Below are 19815 nucleotides of genomic sequence, written 5' to 3' on the forward strand. Positions count from 1 at the left end.
AGAGATCATGATAAAAGCATGATATGCCCAACAAGATTAGAGAATGTGACTTTGTAGTATATTCAATTCCAATAGTTTGTGTGATTTTCTGCACAATTTACTAGTCACAGAGTAAGAAAGAATGGAGAAGGTGAATAGATAATGGAGGAATCCAGGGTTCAGGACTGGCAAAGAATAATGGAAGGAAGAGGACCTGGTCAACTAGACTGAGGAAATACATAAAGGCTAGAAAATAAAGTAGTCAGCATGCTCATTTACTGAATAGTAAGATTTATTGTATATGAACTGAACTCATGTAACAATTTCAAGAACCTTTATTGAATCCAACATTCAAATAGTATCTAAAGGGTGAAATTCTATTTCAGCAAAAACAAACCATTTTAACAATTTCAAATATAAAAACATTAAAAATTAATTTATTTATAGATAATTTTACCCCCCAATTCTTATGAGTTAATATACTTCATTGCACCAAATAAATTGAAAAGGAAGATCATTTGCCTTTTAATCATTTGCTCAAATGAAAAACTGCATTTTTAAGACAAGTGTTGTGCCAAATATCAAGGAATCATATTAAATCAGAAAATAGTTACAGGTTTAATATAGTGTAACCAAGGCTCCCAAAACTAAAATCAACAAGTCTAATGTGAAACATGAGTAAAGGTACACCTATGTTGCCTGATAATTGTAGGCCAAAAAACGCTCCAAATATGTCATTGAAATAGCAGTTTTAAAAAGTTGAGGTGAGTAGTACATTGTAAGCTGTTTCCATTTTAAATTTTAGACCAACTCAATCTGGGGAAGATCATTCTTTTGTACCTTTTCTTTTTTAAGTTTTAAAAAATCTTTTGTCTTTTATTGATGGATTGGGTACAACAATGAAATGTAAGTGAAAAAGAGCCTCTGCGTCAATTTATGGTAAAAGATGAAGTTATACATAAATTAAAATTGAAGGCTGTGTGCTACAGTGCATAAGATTTGATTTCATACATATCTACCAGACTTTTAAGTTAATCAAAGGAAAACAAAAACTAGTACAATCTGTGTTTCAGTTTGTTAATTTATAACTTCCACGTGTAAAAATATACATGGGAAAGAGACTTCAGTTATGGTTGCTCTATACATTTAATCTGTTTACAAATAGTGCATAGGGGAGAAAATGGATTTATGGCAGAGAAAAAAGTCTCAGACTGAAATGCTGCCCATTCTAATGTGCCTGACAGTACTGTCAGTCAGAACACAATTTGGTAGAGTGCACACAGTCCCTACTTAAGTCTCCAAGACACACAGCAGTGGGATATGACAGGTGGGGCTCAGGCATTTATATTTACAAGAGCATTTAACCCCATTTTCCTTCAAAACAAAAGACATATCACAAGACCAATTTGGTAGGAAAATGCTACAATTCCATAAAACAGAACCATCAACTAACCAGATACAGCCAAGAAGGCCAAGTGAATTTCTAGCAAGTGATGTGCTATCTTTGCCTGTAGGATAAAGTTTAGTGAGTAGCAGCCTAGAGTAATTGCAAAAGAGAAGTGTTTATCAAGAAGCAATCATGTACAACCCTATCCCTTAAGTTTGTGTTTGTTAGAGGACCAGGCCAATTATTACAAGGGACACACCTGTTGCTTGTAAATAAATAGTATCTAAAACAACTTTAAAAAATTCTTTTTCAACTTAAGTGTTGCTAAAGATGTGTAGGGTTGAAGCAACAGCCACAAACTGGCCTACTGAGCTGACCACCACTTAGAAAACCCAGTTTTCAATCACACCTTTGTGCAAGAATTCCAGTTAATTATGAATTGCAGTAGTTCTTCCTGTCCTAATGGCACCATTCACATTTTCTATGTATCCTTACCATCCCTGGAACATAGGGAATACAGTCTTAATCTAGGAAGTCAGAATTTTATCTTAAGCTTTCTTGTTCTTCTACTTGAGTACAGTCATTGTCCAGGTGCTGAGATCCATCCCTCGGAATTGCCTCAATTTGGTCTGTTGCCTGTGAGAGAGCATCCCCAGTCTGCTGCTCGGTGCTGTTTAGGTTTGGAATCCCCCGTTCTTCCCCACCAGGGTAAGCTGAAGCTTGTTGTTCCACCTTTTCTAAATCTTCAATATGACTCACTGAGCTTGTCTCACTAAAAGCATCTGAGCCTCTTAAAGATCTTTTAAAAAGTTTTTGACCTGGAGTAAATTTGAATAAACATATATCATTAAGAGACAGAAGACATTAAACATAAATCCTTACTTTAAAAAATTAAACAAAAAAAGTTAGAAATTTATTTCGTAACGAGTATAGTTAAGCTGAAATCCCTGCAAAGATAATCGAGTTAGACTATGAGAATTCAGAGCATAAAGAACATTATTAATAGCAACATGGTATAAAAATGAAGAGGTAACTAAACTGGTTTTAATTAGCAAAGAGGATAAGTTTTCCTTTGTTCAGTTCAAATAAAAAGAAGACATACCTGGCAGTCTTTGTTTGGTTCGGCTAGCCAAAGGGGTTGGAGGTGGAGTAGCTCCTGTACCTTGTACCTTAGAAGCATATGTGAGCTCCGTGGATTCCAAAGAACCTGCCGGTTGAAAAGAGCAGGGGCTGGGTGGGAAGGTAAAGTTTCTGGCAAAAGCTCTGTCTTATCTTGGCCCTGAGATAAGCTGCTGCAATTAATAATTCTGCTCTTTAGTTGGTTTCTACTGACTTGTCAGATTTTCAGCGCTGATGGGACTTTCCCATTTAATTCTTAGCTTTATTGCAAGCAGTCTTTAAACTCAACCTCAAAAGACCAACACAACCCTAAGATCACAGAGTATACAATAGTCTGAATTCAGATACACTAGCAAAGTGACAGAACCACTTAGGAGGACTAGGCCATAACAGAAGATTGTCTAATGAAAAATCAATGGATTTCTGTTTCTCTGTTGAGGAGCAAACTTTCTGCTAATTGACCACTGTAGACACTTGTTGGAGGTAAATGAGTATCCCATATTTCAGAAATCAGAACTCCAAAAAAAACAAAGAAAAAAAAAGACATATTTTGGTAATATTAATCTACCTAAATTCAAATTAGTGATATTTCTGAAAATTTTCCAGTTTACAAATCAAATAGCTCAGGAATCATTACAACAATCTTTGCTTAATATGTACTTGTGAAGAAAAGATTTTTCATTCAAGGAAACTAAAATTTAATTTAAAGATATATAGGTCTATTCTGTTCTTTAAAGGTAATTTTGCTTCCCAACTCTTTTAAAATTTATATAATAATCCAGTCATCTTATAAGAGGACCTAGCATAATATACAATGTGCGTGGGAGTCAAGATCATTTGGATAAATCGCTCAACAACAGATTTTTGCAGAAAGTTATTTATTCCTACCTGCTGTTAAGTTAAAAGTTCTTCCCTTTTGTGAAGCTTGAACTGGAGAAAACCAATTCAGTACTGAACCAACAACAGGAATCTGCCGTAACACTCCCTGTGAGATTACAACCAAGACCCCAAGGTTAGTGTGGCAACTTTTAAGGCTGAGGTGGAAAATTCAATCTATGGGCTCACCTCTTCTAAAAGGCGTTCCTCATTTGCTTTCTGTAGCTGAACTTGCGCTTCCTGGATTCCTTTCCGAACAACTTCAGTCATGTTTTCCAGTAGCTAATTAAAACCAGAAAAGGCATTACTTGGGTATAGTTATTAACAGGGTACTGAGGGAATTTTCCAAAAGCTTGTCAAGGAAAAACTAATTTTGCCTTAACTAAAATCATAAAGAAAAACAAGTATTATAAAAACCTAAGCTTCCTGCTAACTGACATATTCAGCAAATACTGGGCAGAGGAGAGAAGATCAGATTATAATTTAAAGTTTTACACAGGTACTTAAAATGCCAAGTCAAGGAAAAGATCCCTAACCATTATCTCCTCTGAATTCCTAGAAATGCATCCAAAAGGAAAGAAGTAAGCTGAAAAACATACAAGACATGAAGAATGACATACAAGAATGAACTAAACTGGCACTTTTTTTTTCCCCTGAGGCAACTGGGGTTAAGTGACTTGCCTGACTCACAGCTAGGAAGTGTTTAGTGTCTGAGACCAAATTTGAATCTTGACTTCAGGGCTGGTGCTCCACTGCACCACCTAGATGTCCCTAAACTGGCACTTTTTAAAATTTAAAAAGGTTTTTTGTTTGTTTGTTTTGCAAGGACCTATAAGTCATGTCTTAAATGCCTCCTTTACTTTTTCTAAATTAGTTGAAAAATATTGGCTATCCTACCAGGATTCCTTTTTTTCTCTTCTTGAATATTTCTTTGATTTGGATGACCAATTGTATGGTTTGGAGAATGTGCCTCACACCACCCAGGCTGTCTTCATATTGCCCTTTAGAAAAGCGGGCATACTTGGCTGCTGGAAGATCAAATACGAATTTCCAAGCATAGCTTTGGGAGGCTGCTTCTTACCTTGTGGCTTTTAGCCAGCAGACCTAATAGGATACAATTCTCTTCTTCTCTTTCCTCCCAGTGTCCCGACCCAGAATCAAACACCTTAATCCTGCAGTACTGTCAAAAGGCTCCCAAGAGTCAATGTCTTTGGAAAGGGGAAAAAAAGTGGTCTGTTTATTTTACAAACCCTTGAGTTTTCCTCTATTTCTCGGCCTGTGGCTGCGATGGTCTCTACTAGTTCAGAAATATCAAGGTCCTCAGTTGCCATACCGATATAAATACAATTCTTCTGTCTTCCAAACTCAGGACCTACAAAGAAATAAATAAAACAAACCTCTTAGTTCCATATAATTATCAAATTTTAGTTCTGCTTTCTTCTGTATTTCCTCTGTATCCACATTTGGTACCTATCCCCATTGCTCCACAAACAAGAGGATAACATATGGGGCAAAGTTTGATAATCAATTCTTCACATGTGATTAGAATTATTTGGGGCATTCAGGAGTGACTTTCATCTGGGAGAAGGAAAGCCCACAACAAACTATATACAGGGAAGAGAGATGCAACAGTGGGAGAAGAGCTATACTTTCATCCAGAAGCAAACCAAAATTTTTCCTAGCATTGTCCACATCAGCTCATTGCTTTAGTGGTGAAAATAGTTGATTTAAAAAGTAGTAGTTACCCAGTGAAAATGAAAGGTCAGATTCCAGTTCATTTAATTTTTTCAGGATTTCAGTATTGATTTTCTCAACTTCTGCTTCTGATTTCTCATTCATCTTCTCTTCAATTATGTGTTCATACCTACAAAATCACATCAAATAACAATACTGCAACCTAAACAATATCTTTATCACAGTGTTATAAAATATGAGATACTTAACACAAAAATGAAGCCTGGCAACAGGGATGGAAAAATCATTTCATGGATCCTCAAAACTTAAGTACTTTTAGGGAATGTAGAAGAGGAAGCACAAGTCCTAAATCTATGCCCTTTAGGAAATTTTGGTTTTCTTGTTACCAGAAGTTTAAATATAGTACAATAAAAAAGTTAGACTGTAAGCTCTTCTGAAGGAAGAATTATTTCAGATTTTTTTTCCTATCTCCAGCATCTAGCACAAAGTCTAGTAATAGCAGGTGTTTAATAAATGTGTGCTGATTGGTTGAATAGATGAGAATCTCAAATAAATAAAGCCACAGATGACAGAAGTGCTAGACAAATTCATAATTAGGGCATCTTTCCAACTGGGTTTTTTTGAAAACCAAAACATCAGCTGATGGAGAGCTGAACCTGTACCTGACTACACCTAACCCGGGCCAGCCCAAGTCCTCAATGTGTGAGAGGCCTGTCGTTCTTCCTACTTCTTCTTTGAATTCTTCTCGGAGTTGAATTGTACAGGTCAGAATGGGGATCTGGGTTTTTAAGCACACCACCAGCTGATCAACATCATCTGCTTGAGTTCCTAGAACTGAAAAAGTCCAACAGTTTATTATCGGGAATGTCCCAACAATAAAAATAGATCAAAATATAGAGGAATAACATTCCCTTTTCACCATCAGAAATGTCCCTACAGAGATTTCTCATACATCCAAATAGATAGAGCTGGGAATATGAAAAATGCATAAGTTTATTGAAGGCAAGGTAGGATTACTCAAAAGCTATTTTATTTTTATTTTTCCTGAGGCTGGGGTTAAGTGACTTGCCCAGGGACACGAACTCGGTCCTCCTGAATCCAGGTCTGGTGCTCTATCCACTGTGCCACCTAGCTGCCCCAAAAGCTGTTTTAGAAAACGGCCCCCTGGCCCCCGTTTGTGCAGTTTAGCTATATCCCCAGGGAAAAGTGATCAAAAGGAATCCCTATTTTTCTCTAAATTCAACTGTTTCCCTTCAATCCTGGCACATTAAGTAAAGGGAGCAATGTCTTTGGAAGCAGGGGAGGTTTAATCCCCCATCAATCATGCCCACAGCCTAGACATCTAGACTGCCTGGATCTCAGGTACCTCAACTTGGACCAGATTAGATGTCCTCTAGACCTCTCACCCTAAATCTATGATCTCTATTTCTCTTAGTGGTCCTAACATTCTACTAGAGATCCAAACTTAACCTTTGGCTTTCCCCCCACCAGTCATCCAGAATCCTGTGCTCTCCATCTCCATAATTCTTTACTTATTTATCGCTGAGACCATCCACTCACCTAATTTAGGCTTTTAGGCTTTTATTTTGTCTACAGAAGTAACTCAAGCAGTCTCCCTGTTTCTAACCATCCTATTCTTTTTTTTTTTTTTTTTTTTTTTTTCTGAAGCAATTGGGTTTGACAGGCCCAGGGTCACACAGCTAGGAAGTGTTAAGTGTCTGAGGCCAAATTTGAACTCAGGTCCTCCTGACTTCAGGCCTAGTGCTCTATCTACTGCACCACCTAGCTGCCCCCTCCCCCCTATCATCCTATTCTTTAATCCACCATGCACATAATTTTGATAACATCACTAATCAAATTCCTTAGCTGCCAGTCTGCCTCTTATTTACCTTTCTATACCTATTTCACACAACTCAACATGAATTTTACATTTTAGCTCCACCAGGCTTCACAAAATTATAGCATCTCAGAGCTGAAAGAGGCCTCAGATAGTTTCTACAGCAACCTATCCAAGGAAACTTTCTACAAAATCCCCAATAAGTGGCTGACCTGCTTCTTCTCTGAGACTTTCGAAGGAGGATCCCCTCGTTTCAATGCAGTTCCTATTTTTGAATAGTTCTACTTGATAGGGAGCCCTCCTGACAATGGACCTAAAGCTGCTTATCTGTAATTTCCACATATTGTTCAGTTTCTTGGGCCATGTCTAATCATTGCTCTATAAAAGTGGTATCAAATTTGCTGTGCTAGGCCCTGGGATGAGAGAAAGAAAAGGTCTTGCTCAGGAAGAAAAGCTGATAATAAGCAAAAAAAAAAAAAGGGGGGAGATTCAGAGCAAGTTTTATCACACTCACAGCTTATATATTAACTCTTGTTATTTCTTCATCAGGACAAAAGCCCCTACACAAGCAGAAGACAGGGACAGCAATTACCTGCTGATGTCATGAGTGGGCTGAACCGTACACATGTGCCCTCATCTTCTAGTTCCACTACATCAACTCCACTAGCAGGAACCAGCTGTGCCAGCTGCTCACCAAGCTGATGGAAACAGGCAGGCAAAGGGACTGAGCAGAAAGGGTCATCAGGCCCTCAAGCCCTCTCCTCCCAGCTCATCCCAGAGAGGACTTCTCCAATCCCCATTAGTGCATATAGAAAGTCAATCTAGCCTGAAATGGGGAAGGCTACTTGTGATGGTTTATTTAAAAAGACATTTTCATCCTTCCATAGTACAGAAAATATTTTGCTGCTGACAATAAGAATCAAGCCCCTCAATAACCAGGTCCATGAGGTTCGATTGCCACAGCTAAGAAGACACATTGCTGCTTTTTAAAGATTATTGTTAGTATTATCATCATCAGCCTCTTGTGATTATTGAGGAACTGCTTATCTTTTTTTAAAACCAAACTATTATTACTGTTATAACCAACCCTCATAATTGTGTTTAACACCTTATCAGGCAGACCTGGGTGAATGGTGAAGGTAAGGGAACAATGATAAGAATAGGTAGCACTTCTATAATGAGTAAGGAGAGCAAAAAATCCTCCTCATTGGATGCTCACAGCAACCCTGGCAGGTAGGTGCTGTATTTTCCCCATTTTACAGTTGAGGAAATTGAGGCAGGCAAGGGTTAAAGTGATTCAATAGGGTCCCACAGCTAGTGTCTGAGACAGGATTTGATATATGGGAAAACTGAGAGAAGACAGAGAAGTGATCTGAGGAAACCCTGTCTCAGTCGATGGTTAATAAAACAAAACTGAACCCAAAGACAATATTCCAATATTTCTGCAGGAAATAGTTTATTTCTACAAATGCAAATTCCTGACAGGGATAGAGGAAAGGGAGGGAAGGATTTATATAGTGCTTACCATGTGCTAAGGACTGTGCTAAGTATTTTTACAAATATCTCATTTGAACTTTACAACAATCCTAGGAGGTAGATGCTGTTATTATCTCTATTTTACAAATGTGGATACTGAGGTTAAGTGACATACTTAGGATCTCCCTGCTATTAACTGTCTGAGGTTAGATTTGAATTTGAGTCTTTCTGACTCCAGGCCCAGTGCTCTTTTCATTGAACTCCTAGCTGCCTCAAGATATGGGCACTGTCCCTGGACAATGATTTAAAAAAAAAAGCAAGCAGACAATGTCCCCTCATTCTCTGCCCCACCATGAGAATGTAAACCCCTGAAAAGGGGTAGAACTGTTTTACTTTCTAAGTGTATCCCAGCACTTAGCACAGTGCTTTGCACAGAGTATGCACTTACTAAATGTTTCATTCATTCCTTCTCTTACCCACTGGTTAAACGTATCACAAATGTCTCTTTCCTGGCTAGTTGTTGAGGACTGCGTAGTGGGCACTACTGTGCCATGCCCTGCTTTATCTGTTCCTGAAAAACAGAAAGAACAATCACTTCCAGGAGCATAAAAATGTTTCCAACAAACCAAAAAGATGAAGATAACACAACTGTGGTTAATTTCCATAACTAAAGTTTCCATATATTTTTATATCAGTTACAATAACTAACAAATATTCACAATAAAGACAGTCTTAGTAGCTGCATTTACACTGTGCTTTTTAAAGATACAGATCACTTCTGATCCTTGCAGAAGCCCTGTAAGGCTGTAGAGTGAAAATGATCTCCCGAGGTTCAAGGATTAATTGGCCAGATCAAGCACATAAGTTTATAAGCTTATATAATAAGCATAACTGTTTATGACAATAAAATAGCAAAAACACAGTGGGTGCCCACTAGTTAGGGAATGGCTGAATAATGAATGTAAAGGAATAATAAGAATAGGTAACCCTTCTATAATGAGTAAGGAAAACAAAGTCCTTTTTCTTATTGGATCCTCACAGCAACCCTGAAAGGTAGAATCTATATTTTGTCCATTTTAGAGATGAGGAAATTGAGGCAGGTAAAGATTAAGTGATTTAATAGGGTCACACGGCTAGTGTCTGAGGCAGGATTTGGTATATGGGAAAACTGAGAGAAGACGGAGAAGTGATCTGATGAAACCCTATCTGAGACTCTTGTCTGAGATAGAATTGAGACAATGCTGAGGTACCATTAACACCTCTCAGATTGGCCAAGATGACAAGAAAAGATAATGATAAATGTTGAAGGAGAACTGGGATACTAATACATTGTTGGTGGAGCTGTGAAATGATCCAAGAATTCTGGAGAACAATTTGGAACTATGCCCAAAAGACTATCAAATCGTGCAAAACCTTTGATCCAGCAGTGCCTCTACTGAGTCTGTATCCCAAAGAGATTATAAAGAAGGAAAAGGAATCCTTTGTGCAAAAATGTTTGTGGCAACTCTTTTTGTAGTGGTAAGAAGTGGAAACTGAGTGGATGCCCATCAGTTGGAGAATGATTGAATAAGTTTTGAGTATATGAATGTTAGAGAATATTTGTATTTGTGTGTGTGTGTGTGTGTGTAAGAAATGATTAGCAGATGATTTCAGAAAGGTTTGGAGAGATTTATATAAACTGATGCTAAATGAAGTTAGTAGAACCAAAAGAACATTGTACCCAGCAATAACAAGATTATGTGATGATCAACTGTGATTGGACTTGGCAATTTTCAACAATGAAGTGATTCAGGCCAATTCCAATAGACTTGTGATGATAGACAGAAAGACCTGCATCCAAAGAGAGGCTGTGGAGACTGAATGTGGATCACAACATAGTATTTTCACCTTTTTTGTTGTTTGTTTTCTGTTTTTTTTTCCTCATTTTTTTTTTTTTTGGTCAGATTTTTCTTGTGAATCATGATAAATGAGGAAATTTAGAAGAATTGTACATATTTAACCTATATTGGATTAATTGCTCTCTAGGGGAGAAGGGAGGAAAGGAGAAAAACTTGGAACATATGGTTTTTGCAAGGGTGAATGTTGGAAATTATCTTTGCATGTATTTTGAAAAATAAAAAGCTATTATTATAGAGTCTGAGGCAGAATTTGAACTCAGGTTTTCCCAATTCCAAAGTCAGTGTTCTATCACTTGCTGCATATTAAGCCGTAAGAAACAGCAAAGAACAAGGAATTCAGAGAAACATGAGAAGATCAGTATGAACCTTTAGAGAAGGAAGAAAGAAGAACCAAGAGAGCAATATGCACAATGGCTATAATAATGCAAAACCAATACCAGAGGCAAACAAATTAAGGTTAAAAATACAATTACAGACTAGTCCCAGAACATATTATAAAACACCTTCCTCATCTCACACAGCACAAGTAGGAATAACTCCCAATGACAAACTTCAAATCATTCCCATATTACATGTACATATATAATGTAGCTAAAAAATCAATGAGGTTCCATAATTACATCACACTATAGAGGCATTTTCTTTCAAGAAATTCCAAAGTCTTACAGTGTAAGGTTATCAGAGTTAAAAAATTACCAAACAACTAGTATTCACTGGGTGTCTGCTGATGTCCCTATGTAAACTACCGTAGCTAGATCAATGAAGCACTAGGGTTGTTGGGACAGAATCATCATAAAGGCTGTTATAACAGAATTCTCATGTGAATTATGACTAAAGATATAAAGTAGTTTATATATCAGGTTATTCAAAATTTTTTCACACTAACTTACTTTCTAAACTACTTACCCAAACTTGAAAGTTCCTTGGAAAATTTGAATACCACTACTGGAGAGGTGAGTTCATCTTCCACTTAAAAACCAAATGTGACATTATTGAGCAATATATTAAAACAACATATACTTAAACACTGGGATACTGTGTTTGCACCAAAAACTGAAGAAATATACATTTTGTTTAGATAAACAAAAGATTCTAAGTTTCATTTACCTTAACTAATGAACAGAAAATAAAAACAGTGGTTTTGCTATACTCTTAAAGATTTACTAAAAATATTTTAGATTTTTTTCACATATTATTAATTTTGACAATCTGCTTAATCGTAATCTCAAATATTAATTTAATGTCCATTAAATTAAATGTCCAGTGCAATGAAAACCAGGAAGAAATTTCAAAAAGACAACAACAACAAAAAACAGACTTCACATAATTCAAGACAATTCTGAAACAAAAGGATAAGCAGAAGGCCACAAAGTACATAGAGAACAAAAAGAAGGCAAGGCTTAAAAAGATTTGGACCTTAGGGTTCTAGAACTTATATAGACCCAGGCATGCCTAGTTTATTTATTTTATTTTATTTTTCCTGAGGCTGGGGTTAAGTGACTTGCCCAGGGTCACACAGCTAGGAAGTCTTAAGTGTCTGAGATCACATTTGAACTCAGATCCTCCTGAATTCAAGGCTGGTACTCTATCCACCGTGCCACCTAGCTGCCCCAGGCATGCCTAATTTAAACTCCTGTGAAAAACATGTTTATTTGAAAGCAGCCTATTTCTAGAATTAAATGAATCCTCTCTTTTTCTACAAATTGCTCTTCCAAAAGGAAGTAGTCCTTAAAGATGGTACTGAGAACAAAATCTAACATATACATTTTCTAAAACGAGAACATGAAAAGGTACCATATTAGCATTTTGATGTGGACCAGCTGATTACATTATTAAAAGATTATAATTGCAAACAAATGGAAATTTTTATTAAAGTTACATTAAGACAATATAAATCATTAGCTATTTTGAGTCTATGAGACTAGTTGGAAGGGTGATTCATCACAAGTAACTGTTTCCCATATTTAATGGTATTGAAGTATGGAGCAACAGCAGTCTTATATATCAGAGAGGGTTGTAAATATGGAATGGCTACCGTGGTGGAAGCATTTTAGAAAGGCTGCAAGGGGAAAAAATTGATAGAAGGGATCTTGGAACTGGTCCCTACAAAGGATAGGAAACAGCCTATGAAGCCCACCTGTCTGCTGGAACTAATAAGGGAAGAGTTTCTTTTCTTTTTCTTTCTTTCTTTTTTTTTTTTTGATAGCTTTATTTTATTTTATTTTATTTTTTGAGAAGCTTTCCAGATTGAAAAGGGAAAAATACATGAATTTTGTAGAGAAGGTGAAGAATTATGTTCAAACTCCCCATTCTCTTCCTCAGCTAGCTCCATAATCCTAATTCAGATGATAGTGGGGAGTAGAGGAGCTACTGACCTCATTTACTGAACTAAACGCAAAAATATTTTTTTTAAATTAATCTAAGAACAAAAAGATCTAAAAACAAAACAGGTCAAAACTTTTTACAAAACCATCTGCAGAGTAGCTTTTGTTACTTTAGGAAACCCATCTAAGAAATAAATGGCCACTTTTAATTCTCCTTAACCTAAGGTGAAAGAAGGAAAAAAAAAATGTAAAGATTTAGAGATTTTGAAAGAAGTTCTGATAAAAAAAAATTGCTTTTCAGTTAGGGAGATTTATTTGAGTATGTTTTCTAAAGTGTGGATATAGTATTTATAAATTACTTATGTGGCTGAATTTTATTTTACAAACTATTATATCATAACTTAAAACAGAATTAAACAATAAATTTTTAAAATAGCACCTAAATTTGCTTAGGCTTCAATATAATTATCTAGTTATGTCATAAATTATTTGTGATAGGATTTGTGAATATTGGTATAATCTCTTTAAAATGCATCAAAATAGAGATAAAAAGAATACAGTGTTATTAAAACTAAATGTACTTTGTGTCATTCAAACAGTGGAAATATTTTATTTAATACCGAAGTTTTGATGAAGTCCAGTTTCTTCAAGTTTTCCAGCAATCTCTGACTCTGTAAATAAGAAGATATGAATATATCAACTTGAAATAGGATATAAGAAGTGATTTTTCATAAGTCTGTAACAAACAGATAATCTCATCCAGAACTCTAACTAAAGACATTTGTTTATGTGCTGTTTATACAGCCAAAGTAAAACAAGACTTTGAATCTAATAATCACCTAATACTTGATAATTTGTAAATATGGATGTCTATCAGTCCTAGAAGCTGAACTTCCAACTTTAAGACTGACACTGGATTCATTCAAGATATTTCTAATGGTCTGTAAGAGTCAGTGGAAATAAATAATACTGCAAATTCATTCAATAACTCATTCATTCAACAATGATTTATTAAAATATGCAAGATGTTGTATCAGACATGACAGAATATAAAGATTAAGATATACTATTTATCTAATAAGAAAGATGGTATGCACACAAAGAAATACCATATGAAAGAGTTCTAAAGGAAGCCCTGTAGATATTATTTTTGGTAGGATGATCAGGTAAGTCTTGAAAGAGAAAGCAGCAACTGAACTGTATCTTCAAAGATAGGCAGGATTTCCAAAAGACTAGTGATAGGAAAGACTCATATTCAAATTGTACTTTAAAATGATAGGCCATGGAAAGGTACTTGCTTGATATTAACTTTTAAAAAATATTAATTTTTCCCATCATTTCTCCAAGGACAATATACTTTCTCTGCATTATACAGTATCTTTGGATACAAATAATTACACTCAGATACAAATATACAAATTTGAGAGAGGAAAGCTGTACATACAATCCAACCTACATCATTATAAAGTTCGTTCCTACTTGAAGATCTCCAATGAAGAGAAGTTCCCTATCCCTCAAGGCAACCTGTTTCAAGAGGTTCTATAGAGAGGAGTTGTAATATCAAAGAGCAAGAGAATTTCAAGAGGTCAGGTAAATAATTTTACAAATAAGGAAACTGATTTTGAGAGCCCAAAGTTTCACTGCAAGTTAGTAAATGGGACTAGAATCTAGCTCTCCCCTTTACAGTCCAATGGGTCCTTTTGTTATACCATTTCCTGCATGCCTTGTCTGGTAATAATCATAAGCAATATGCTGGTCTTGTACATAATAAGTGCTTAGTACATGTTTACTTGCTTTTTTGAAAAAACAGAATTACAGAAAATGTTGAGCTCAAGTTGTGCTTCCAGAAGAAAAAAGAACTTGGAGTGCACTTATGTCCACACAGACACAGACATACACAAACACTCCTACTTCCCATACACAGGTTTTTTATTACACTAAAACAACTTGAGCCTGAATGGCACTTAGCCCAAATCATTCAGCTATCCATATTTTCTAATTTGAATTTTACAGAACTTATTTTTGGACTATTTTTCTTGGCATATTATTATGATTTAACTGTCTCATGTGTAAATGTCATGGTTATATTATAAATCGCTGAAAGCAGGTATTATGTCTTATATTTATCTTCACATCCCTACAAAAAGTACTAGATAGTGATATAAAAACACCAAGCAGTAAGCTTTAAAGTTTAACTAAGTATTTTCTTTACAACTCTGTGAAAAGAGGCCATGCAAGTATCATCTTTAGTATATAAGAAAGAATCAGCCCTGAAATCAGGAAGATCTGAGTTCAAATTTGGCCTCAGACACTTAACACTCCCTATCCATGTGGGCAAGTCACTTAACCCCAATTGCCCCAGAGGGGAAAAAAAGAAAAAAAGAAGAATGCTCAGATAGAAGCCTCACAAAACTACCAACAGACATACAGCTAGAAGTGATCTGAACCCAGAGCTGAACTCTAGATAAGGGCACCAAGAGCTCTTGGATTGGATCTCCTGATTCTAAGGCCAGTGCTTTCCCCATTCCATTGTACCAAAGCTTTTTAAACTGTCAGTCATGACCCAAATGGAATCATGAAAAATTTGGCTCCACTGAGTGTTCCACAGAGATTTAATTATTCATGTAAAAATAAACAAGCAATCCATCTCATTAGTATGCAAATTTGCTTTAATCTTTAATAAATGCCACAATTAAATGGATATCAAAAAACTGTTTCAAAATAAATCTAAGATTTATTATTAGTAAATGTTTAATTGTATACCTACATATATTTTATATGCCTATGTACCCAGGATCACATAAAAACTTTTCGGGCAAAAAGAAGTCACAAGTGAAAAAAGTTTAAGAAGCTCTACATTATGCTGCTTTTTTTGTTTATTTTGTATCTTTTTTTCATTCTGAATTTGACAAATGCCACATAAAAAGGGCATTTAAACACATAGAATTATTCTTGAAATTATAGAACTCTATTGTAAAGAATTTGATGTTCTTTTTCTTATATTAGTTTTTAGTGATATTTTCTGTTTCTTATATCACCATACTTTCCCTTACATATATCTTCTCCCCTTCCTTCAGAGCCATCCATCCCATTTAGCAAATAGTATATTTTTTGGAGAGGAAATTAAAAAAAAAAACAAAAAAACAAAAAACAGCACAATTGGTCAAAACACTGAAAATGTCCTCTCATCTTTCTTTGTAAAGATCAATCTAGTTAAGTTTGCTTTTGTTTTTTTGATTTTCTAGTCATCCTCCTCTGGATGTCCTCAAATGTCCTTCCTAAAATGTAAGGCCTAAGCTAAAATGTTTTTTGTCCCAGAGATCCTATTCCAATATATATACATTTAGCACAGAAAGGTCTCACAAACAGTAAAATAACACTTTTTTGTAGTATGAAAAACCTGGAAATAAAGTAGATGCCCACATATTAGATGCAACTTCCAAATACTGATTTTGTTGCCATCACTCAAATACATTGTTATATTCACTGTGTATAGTTTTTTCAACTATCTACTTTACTCTGCAAGAGAAAGGTTAGATCAACTGAACAGTCCACCAATATTTAGTTCATCAGTGTGCCTGTTCTTCTGATAACCTCTCCTACAATTAATTGTCATTTCCTTTTAAAAAAAAATTTGTTAATCTGATAAATGTGAGATGGAAATCTCAGTGGTTTCCCTACCTGTGATCTGGAACATTTTTCATATGGTTGTTGACAACATGGATTTCTTCCTCTGAAAATTGCTTGTTCATCATCTTTAGCCATTTATTTACCTACGTGGGCAAATGCCCAGATTTTCTCATATTCATTTATAGTTTTAAGAAGCTAGGAATCAATATACTGGTATAGACTAAGTCTAAAGTTTCTTCAATGTGTACATTCAGTTAACAAACATTTACTGAGCATTCACTGTGTATAAACTGAATGTGCATCCATTTAACATAACTTGCTAATTAATAATAATAACCAAATTAATAAATTAATAATAATAAGGCATTATTCAAAATCTTATAGACATTTTAGATTCTATCTCAGCTTTTGCTTTCAAGGATGTGCTAAACTGTGGTGTGACCTTAGGGAAATTTTTTTAATCGTTTTATCATTTCTTGTCCAATAGGAATTTAAAAGCTCCCAAGTGAATGCCTGCACATTCCCCAAATACACTAAGATACTATGGCAATGTGCTACACAATCTTTATAAATGATCTCTATGAAAAGGTCTTCTAATTTATAACTGTTTTACTTTAATATGGCATCAGAGAGAAAAAATATTTTTTAAATATTGGGTTCAAAAATGTTAAGCCCATATTAAGTCTAACAGTTATTCTTCTAATGTATAAAGAAACTATTCCCATCATAAAATAAAGGGCTACTACCACAACAGTATGAAAATCACTAAGACATGTAGTTTTTCTTCTGTTTTGATAAAGATAATTTCCTTAATAATCTATTATAAATTACCAAATAATGTTCCATGTAAAAAGCCATACCCATTGATGGAAATGGGAAAAGTACTTTCCTCAAAGTACCATCAATTAAAATCAATTATTACATATTAAATAAATCATTTTAATGACATAAATTACCATTTTAATTTTTTCATTCTCCCTGTACCAAAGTTATTTCTTATGCAACCACAAGAACTTCAGTGTTGGAAGGACCCACAAAACTCATAAAATTCAACTTCTATTTGAATAGGAATAGACTATCTAATATCTCCACTGGTAATATGAGTACCTGTAACAGAGAACTCAAACAACAAATAACAGCATATCTTGTCCATAGTAATTATAGGTGTTTGCTTTGCATTGAGCTAACATCTTAATATCCACTTCCCTACTCCTCTGTATACCCACTAAAACAAATCTACTCCCTCTTCTACATAACAAGGCATCAATTACCAAGAGACAAGATTATAGCCCTTCTTAGTCTAATCCTCTTCATATTAAACATTTCTAGGTCTTTATAAATCAATCTTGCAAGTCATGGTTTCAACCCCCTCACCCCACCGCCACTCCTCAGCCATTCTAGTCATCCTCCTCTGGATGTGCTCAAATGTCCTTCCTAATATGTAGGTCCCAAGCTAAAATGTTCTTTGTCCCAGAGATCCCATTCCTGCATCATGTAACTATTTAGAACAAAAAGGTCTCACAAAACAGTAAAATATTCATAGTAACACTTTTTTGTAGTAGCAAAGAATTAGAAATAAAGTAGATGCTCATCTGTTGGGATCTGGCTAAAGAACTGGAAAGTTGAAGCATTTCTTACTACCAATTGCAACTTCCAAATACTGACTTTGTTGCCATCACTCAGCAAACTTTTGAAGTTCATTCTATCAAAACTTACAAAAAACAATTCAGATTATTGTCTATTTTATCTTCCCTACTTTCCTGGTTGCGTTCCCTACTTTTCAGGAAGCTCAGTACCTGCCTTAATTATCTTCTCCATAACTTCTGCCCTTATTCTTAGAAACTTCAACATTTATGTTATGTTCTCTTAGTTTCTCATACCCTCAAAACTGGATAGTCCTTCACTCTAACCCAGTCATACAAATGCCCCATCATACCCTAAATCTCACAATCACAAGTATTCTACTTCTATGAGAAAAGGTTGGGGGACATGGTAAAAAGAAAGGAAGTAAAGCCATTCTTAGGTCACACTGGAAATGCTGTCACAGGCCTATTGTTTTTGTTTAGTTATGTTCAACTCTTTACGATCTCATTTGGGATTTTCTTGGCAAAGATATTATAGTTGTTTGCCATTAACTGAGGCAAAAAAGTGACTTTCCCAAGGTCACACAGCTATTGAATGTCTGAGGCCAGATCTGAATTCAGGTCTTCCTAACTTCAGGCCTGGTATTCTATCCACTGTACCACGCATCCACCTGTCACAGTACAGATCTAATTCTGTGAAAAGTCCCATAATGAAAGCAGTTGAGCTAATCCAGAAAGACAGCCATCTGGGGCTAAGAAAATCTCTGCAGCTAATAAATATATAATAAGGCTCTCCTTGGAGATATCTTCCATTCCAAAGACTTTAGAACTCACTTCTATAGAGATGACTCTAAAATCTAGATATTCAGTCCTCAATTCTCCCTTGGCCTCCAGCCCCCCTCATTTCTAATTGGGTTTCAAACAACATTTAAAATCGAACACTTCATCATTCTCCAATCTGACTGTCCTTCAAACTTCTCAATTTCTATTGATGGTCTCACCATTCTTCCAGTTACCAAAGCTGGTAAGCTAGGAATTATTTGTGACTCCTACCTTATCCATTATGTCCAAACCATTGTCAATCCCTGTCTATTCTATCAGCACATCCCTCCTTTCTACCACAACTTTAGTTCAGGCTCTCATTAACTCTCTTAGGATTACTGTACTTTGGTAATAATCTTGTAATTTCCTGTTAATCATTCAATCTTAATCCTCATTCAGAAAGCTAATCAAAATTACTTCCTATTATGCCAGTTTGACCATATGATTATGTTCAAAACATTCAGAAGGCCCCAATATCTGCAAAATAAGCATTAATTTGTTCACTTGGCATTTAAGGAGCTCCATAATTTGGCTTCATATTATCTTTCTAGTCTTTTTTTTTATATTATGCCCTTTATGTATGCTTTATTTCATACAAACTAAACTTATAACTGTTCTCTAATCTTATCTTATTTCTCACACAGGCTATCTCATAGGAAATCTGCTTGACTACCACAAGAGGATTATAAATTTTCTGAGAAGAAACTGTTAATTTTCCTCTTTTGTATTTCTAGTGACCAGTAAGAAACATTGTGGTCAACAGACACTAAATGTGTGCTTGGTTAAACCAAAACTCCTACCTAAGAGTAAGTCAGAATAAGGAGGACTTCTTTTTAACATTTTTCAAGCTAAATGTTCCCCCCTTTAAAATGAATATCAAGAACATCTACAATCTGTTTTCATCTATTAAAAATGTTCATATGCTCACAAAGAGGATCTTTTTGGTTAGTTACATGTAAATCTATATTCAAATTAAATTACTGAATGGAATGGAAGACATTTGAATGAAATATACTGTTCTCACTGCAAGGATCATGACGTAGAGAAATGAACACTACACGTGGAAGCAAAACAAGCAGGGCTTAAGGCCCACGTTCTACACTTCCTAGATAATATCTGCACTCCCCATTTCACAGGCTTGTTGAGAAGACTGAATTTTGCATTATGAATATGAGCAGTTATTAAGTTT

At 35.3% G+C, this 19815-nt stretch overlaps 1 protein-coding gene across 1 annotated transcript in view; it reads right to left on the reverse strand.

Moving 5' to 3' along the window:
- Positions 1-253: 253 nt before the first annotated feature.
- Positions 254-19815, reverse strand: part of PDXDC1 (pyridoxal dependent decarboxylase domain containing 1) — a 63774-nt gene continuing 44212 nt past the window's right edge. Inside the window, 11 exon segments of the mRNA XM_074280609.1 lie at positions 254-2184; positions 2469-2573; positions 3374-3470; positions 3551-3643; positions 4612-4733; positions 5107-5225; positions 5719-5890; positions 7486-7591; positions 8846-8940; positions 11174-11235; positions 13210-13262. Coding sequence (XP_074136710.1) covers positions 1910-2184; positions 2469-2573; positions 3374-3470; positions 3551-3643; positions 4612-4733; positions 5107-5225; positions 5719-5890; positions 7486-7591; positions 8846-8940; positions 11174-11235; positions 13210-13262 — 1299 coding nt within the window. The 3' untranslated portion in view covers positions 254-1909.

Source organism: Sminthopsis crassicaudata, chromosome 1 (genome assembly GCF_048593235.1).
Source record: "Sminthopsis crassicaudata isolate SCR6 chromosome 1, ASM4859323v1, whole genome shotgun sequence".
NCBI classification, from domain to species: Eukaryota; Metazoa; Chordata; class Mammalia; order Dasyuromorphia; family Dasyuridae; genus Sminthopsis; species Sminthopsis crassicaudata.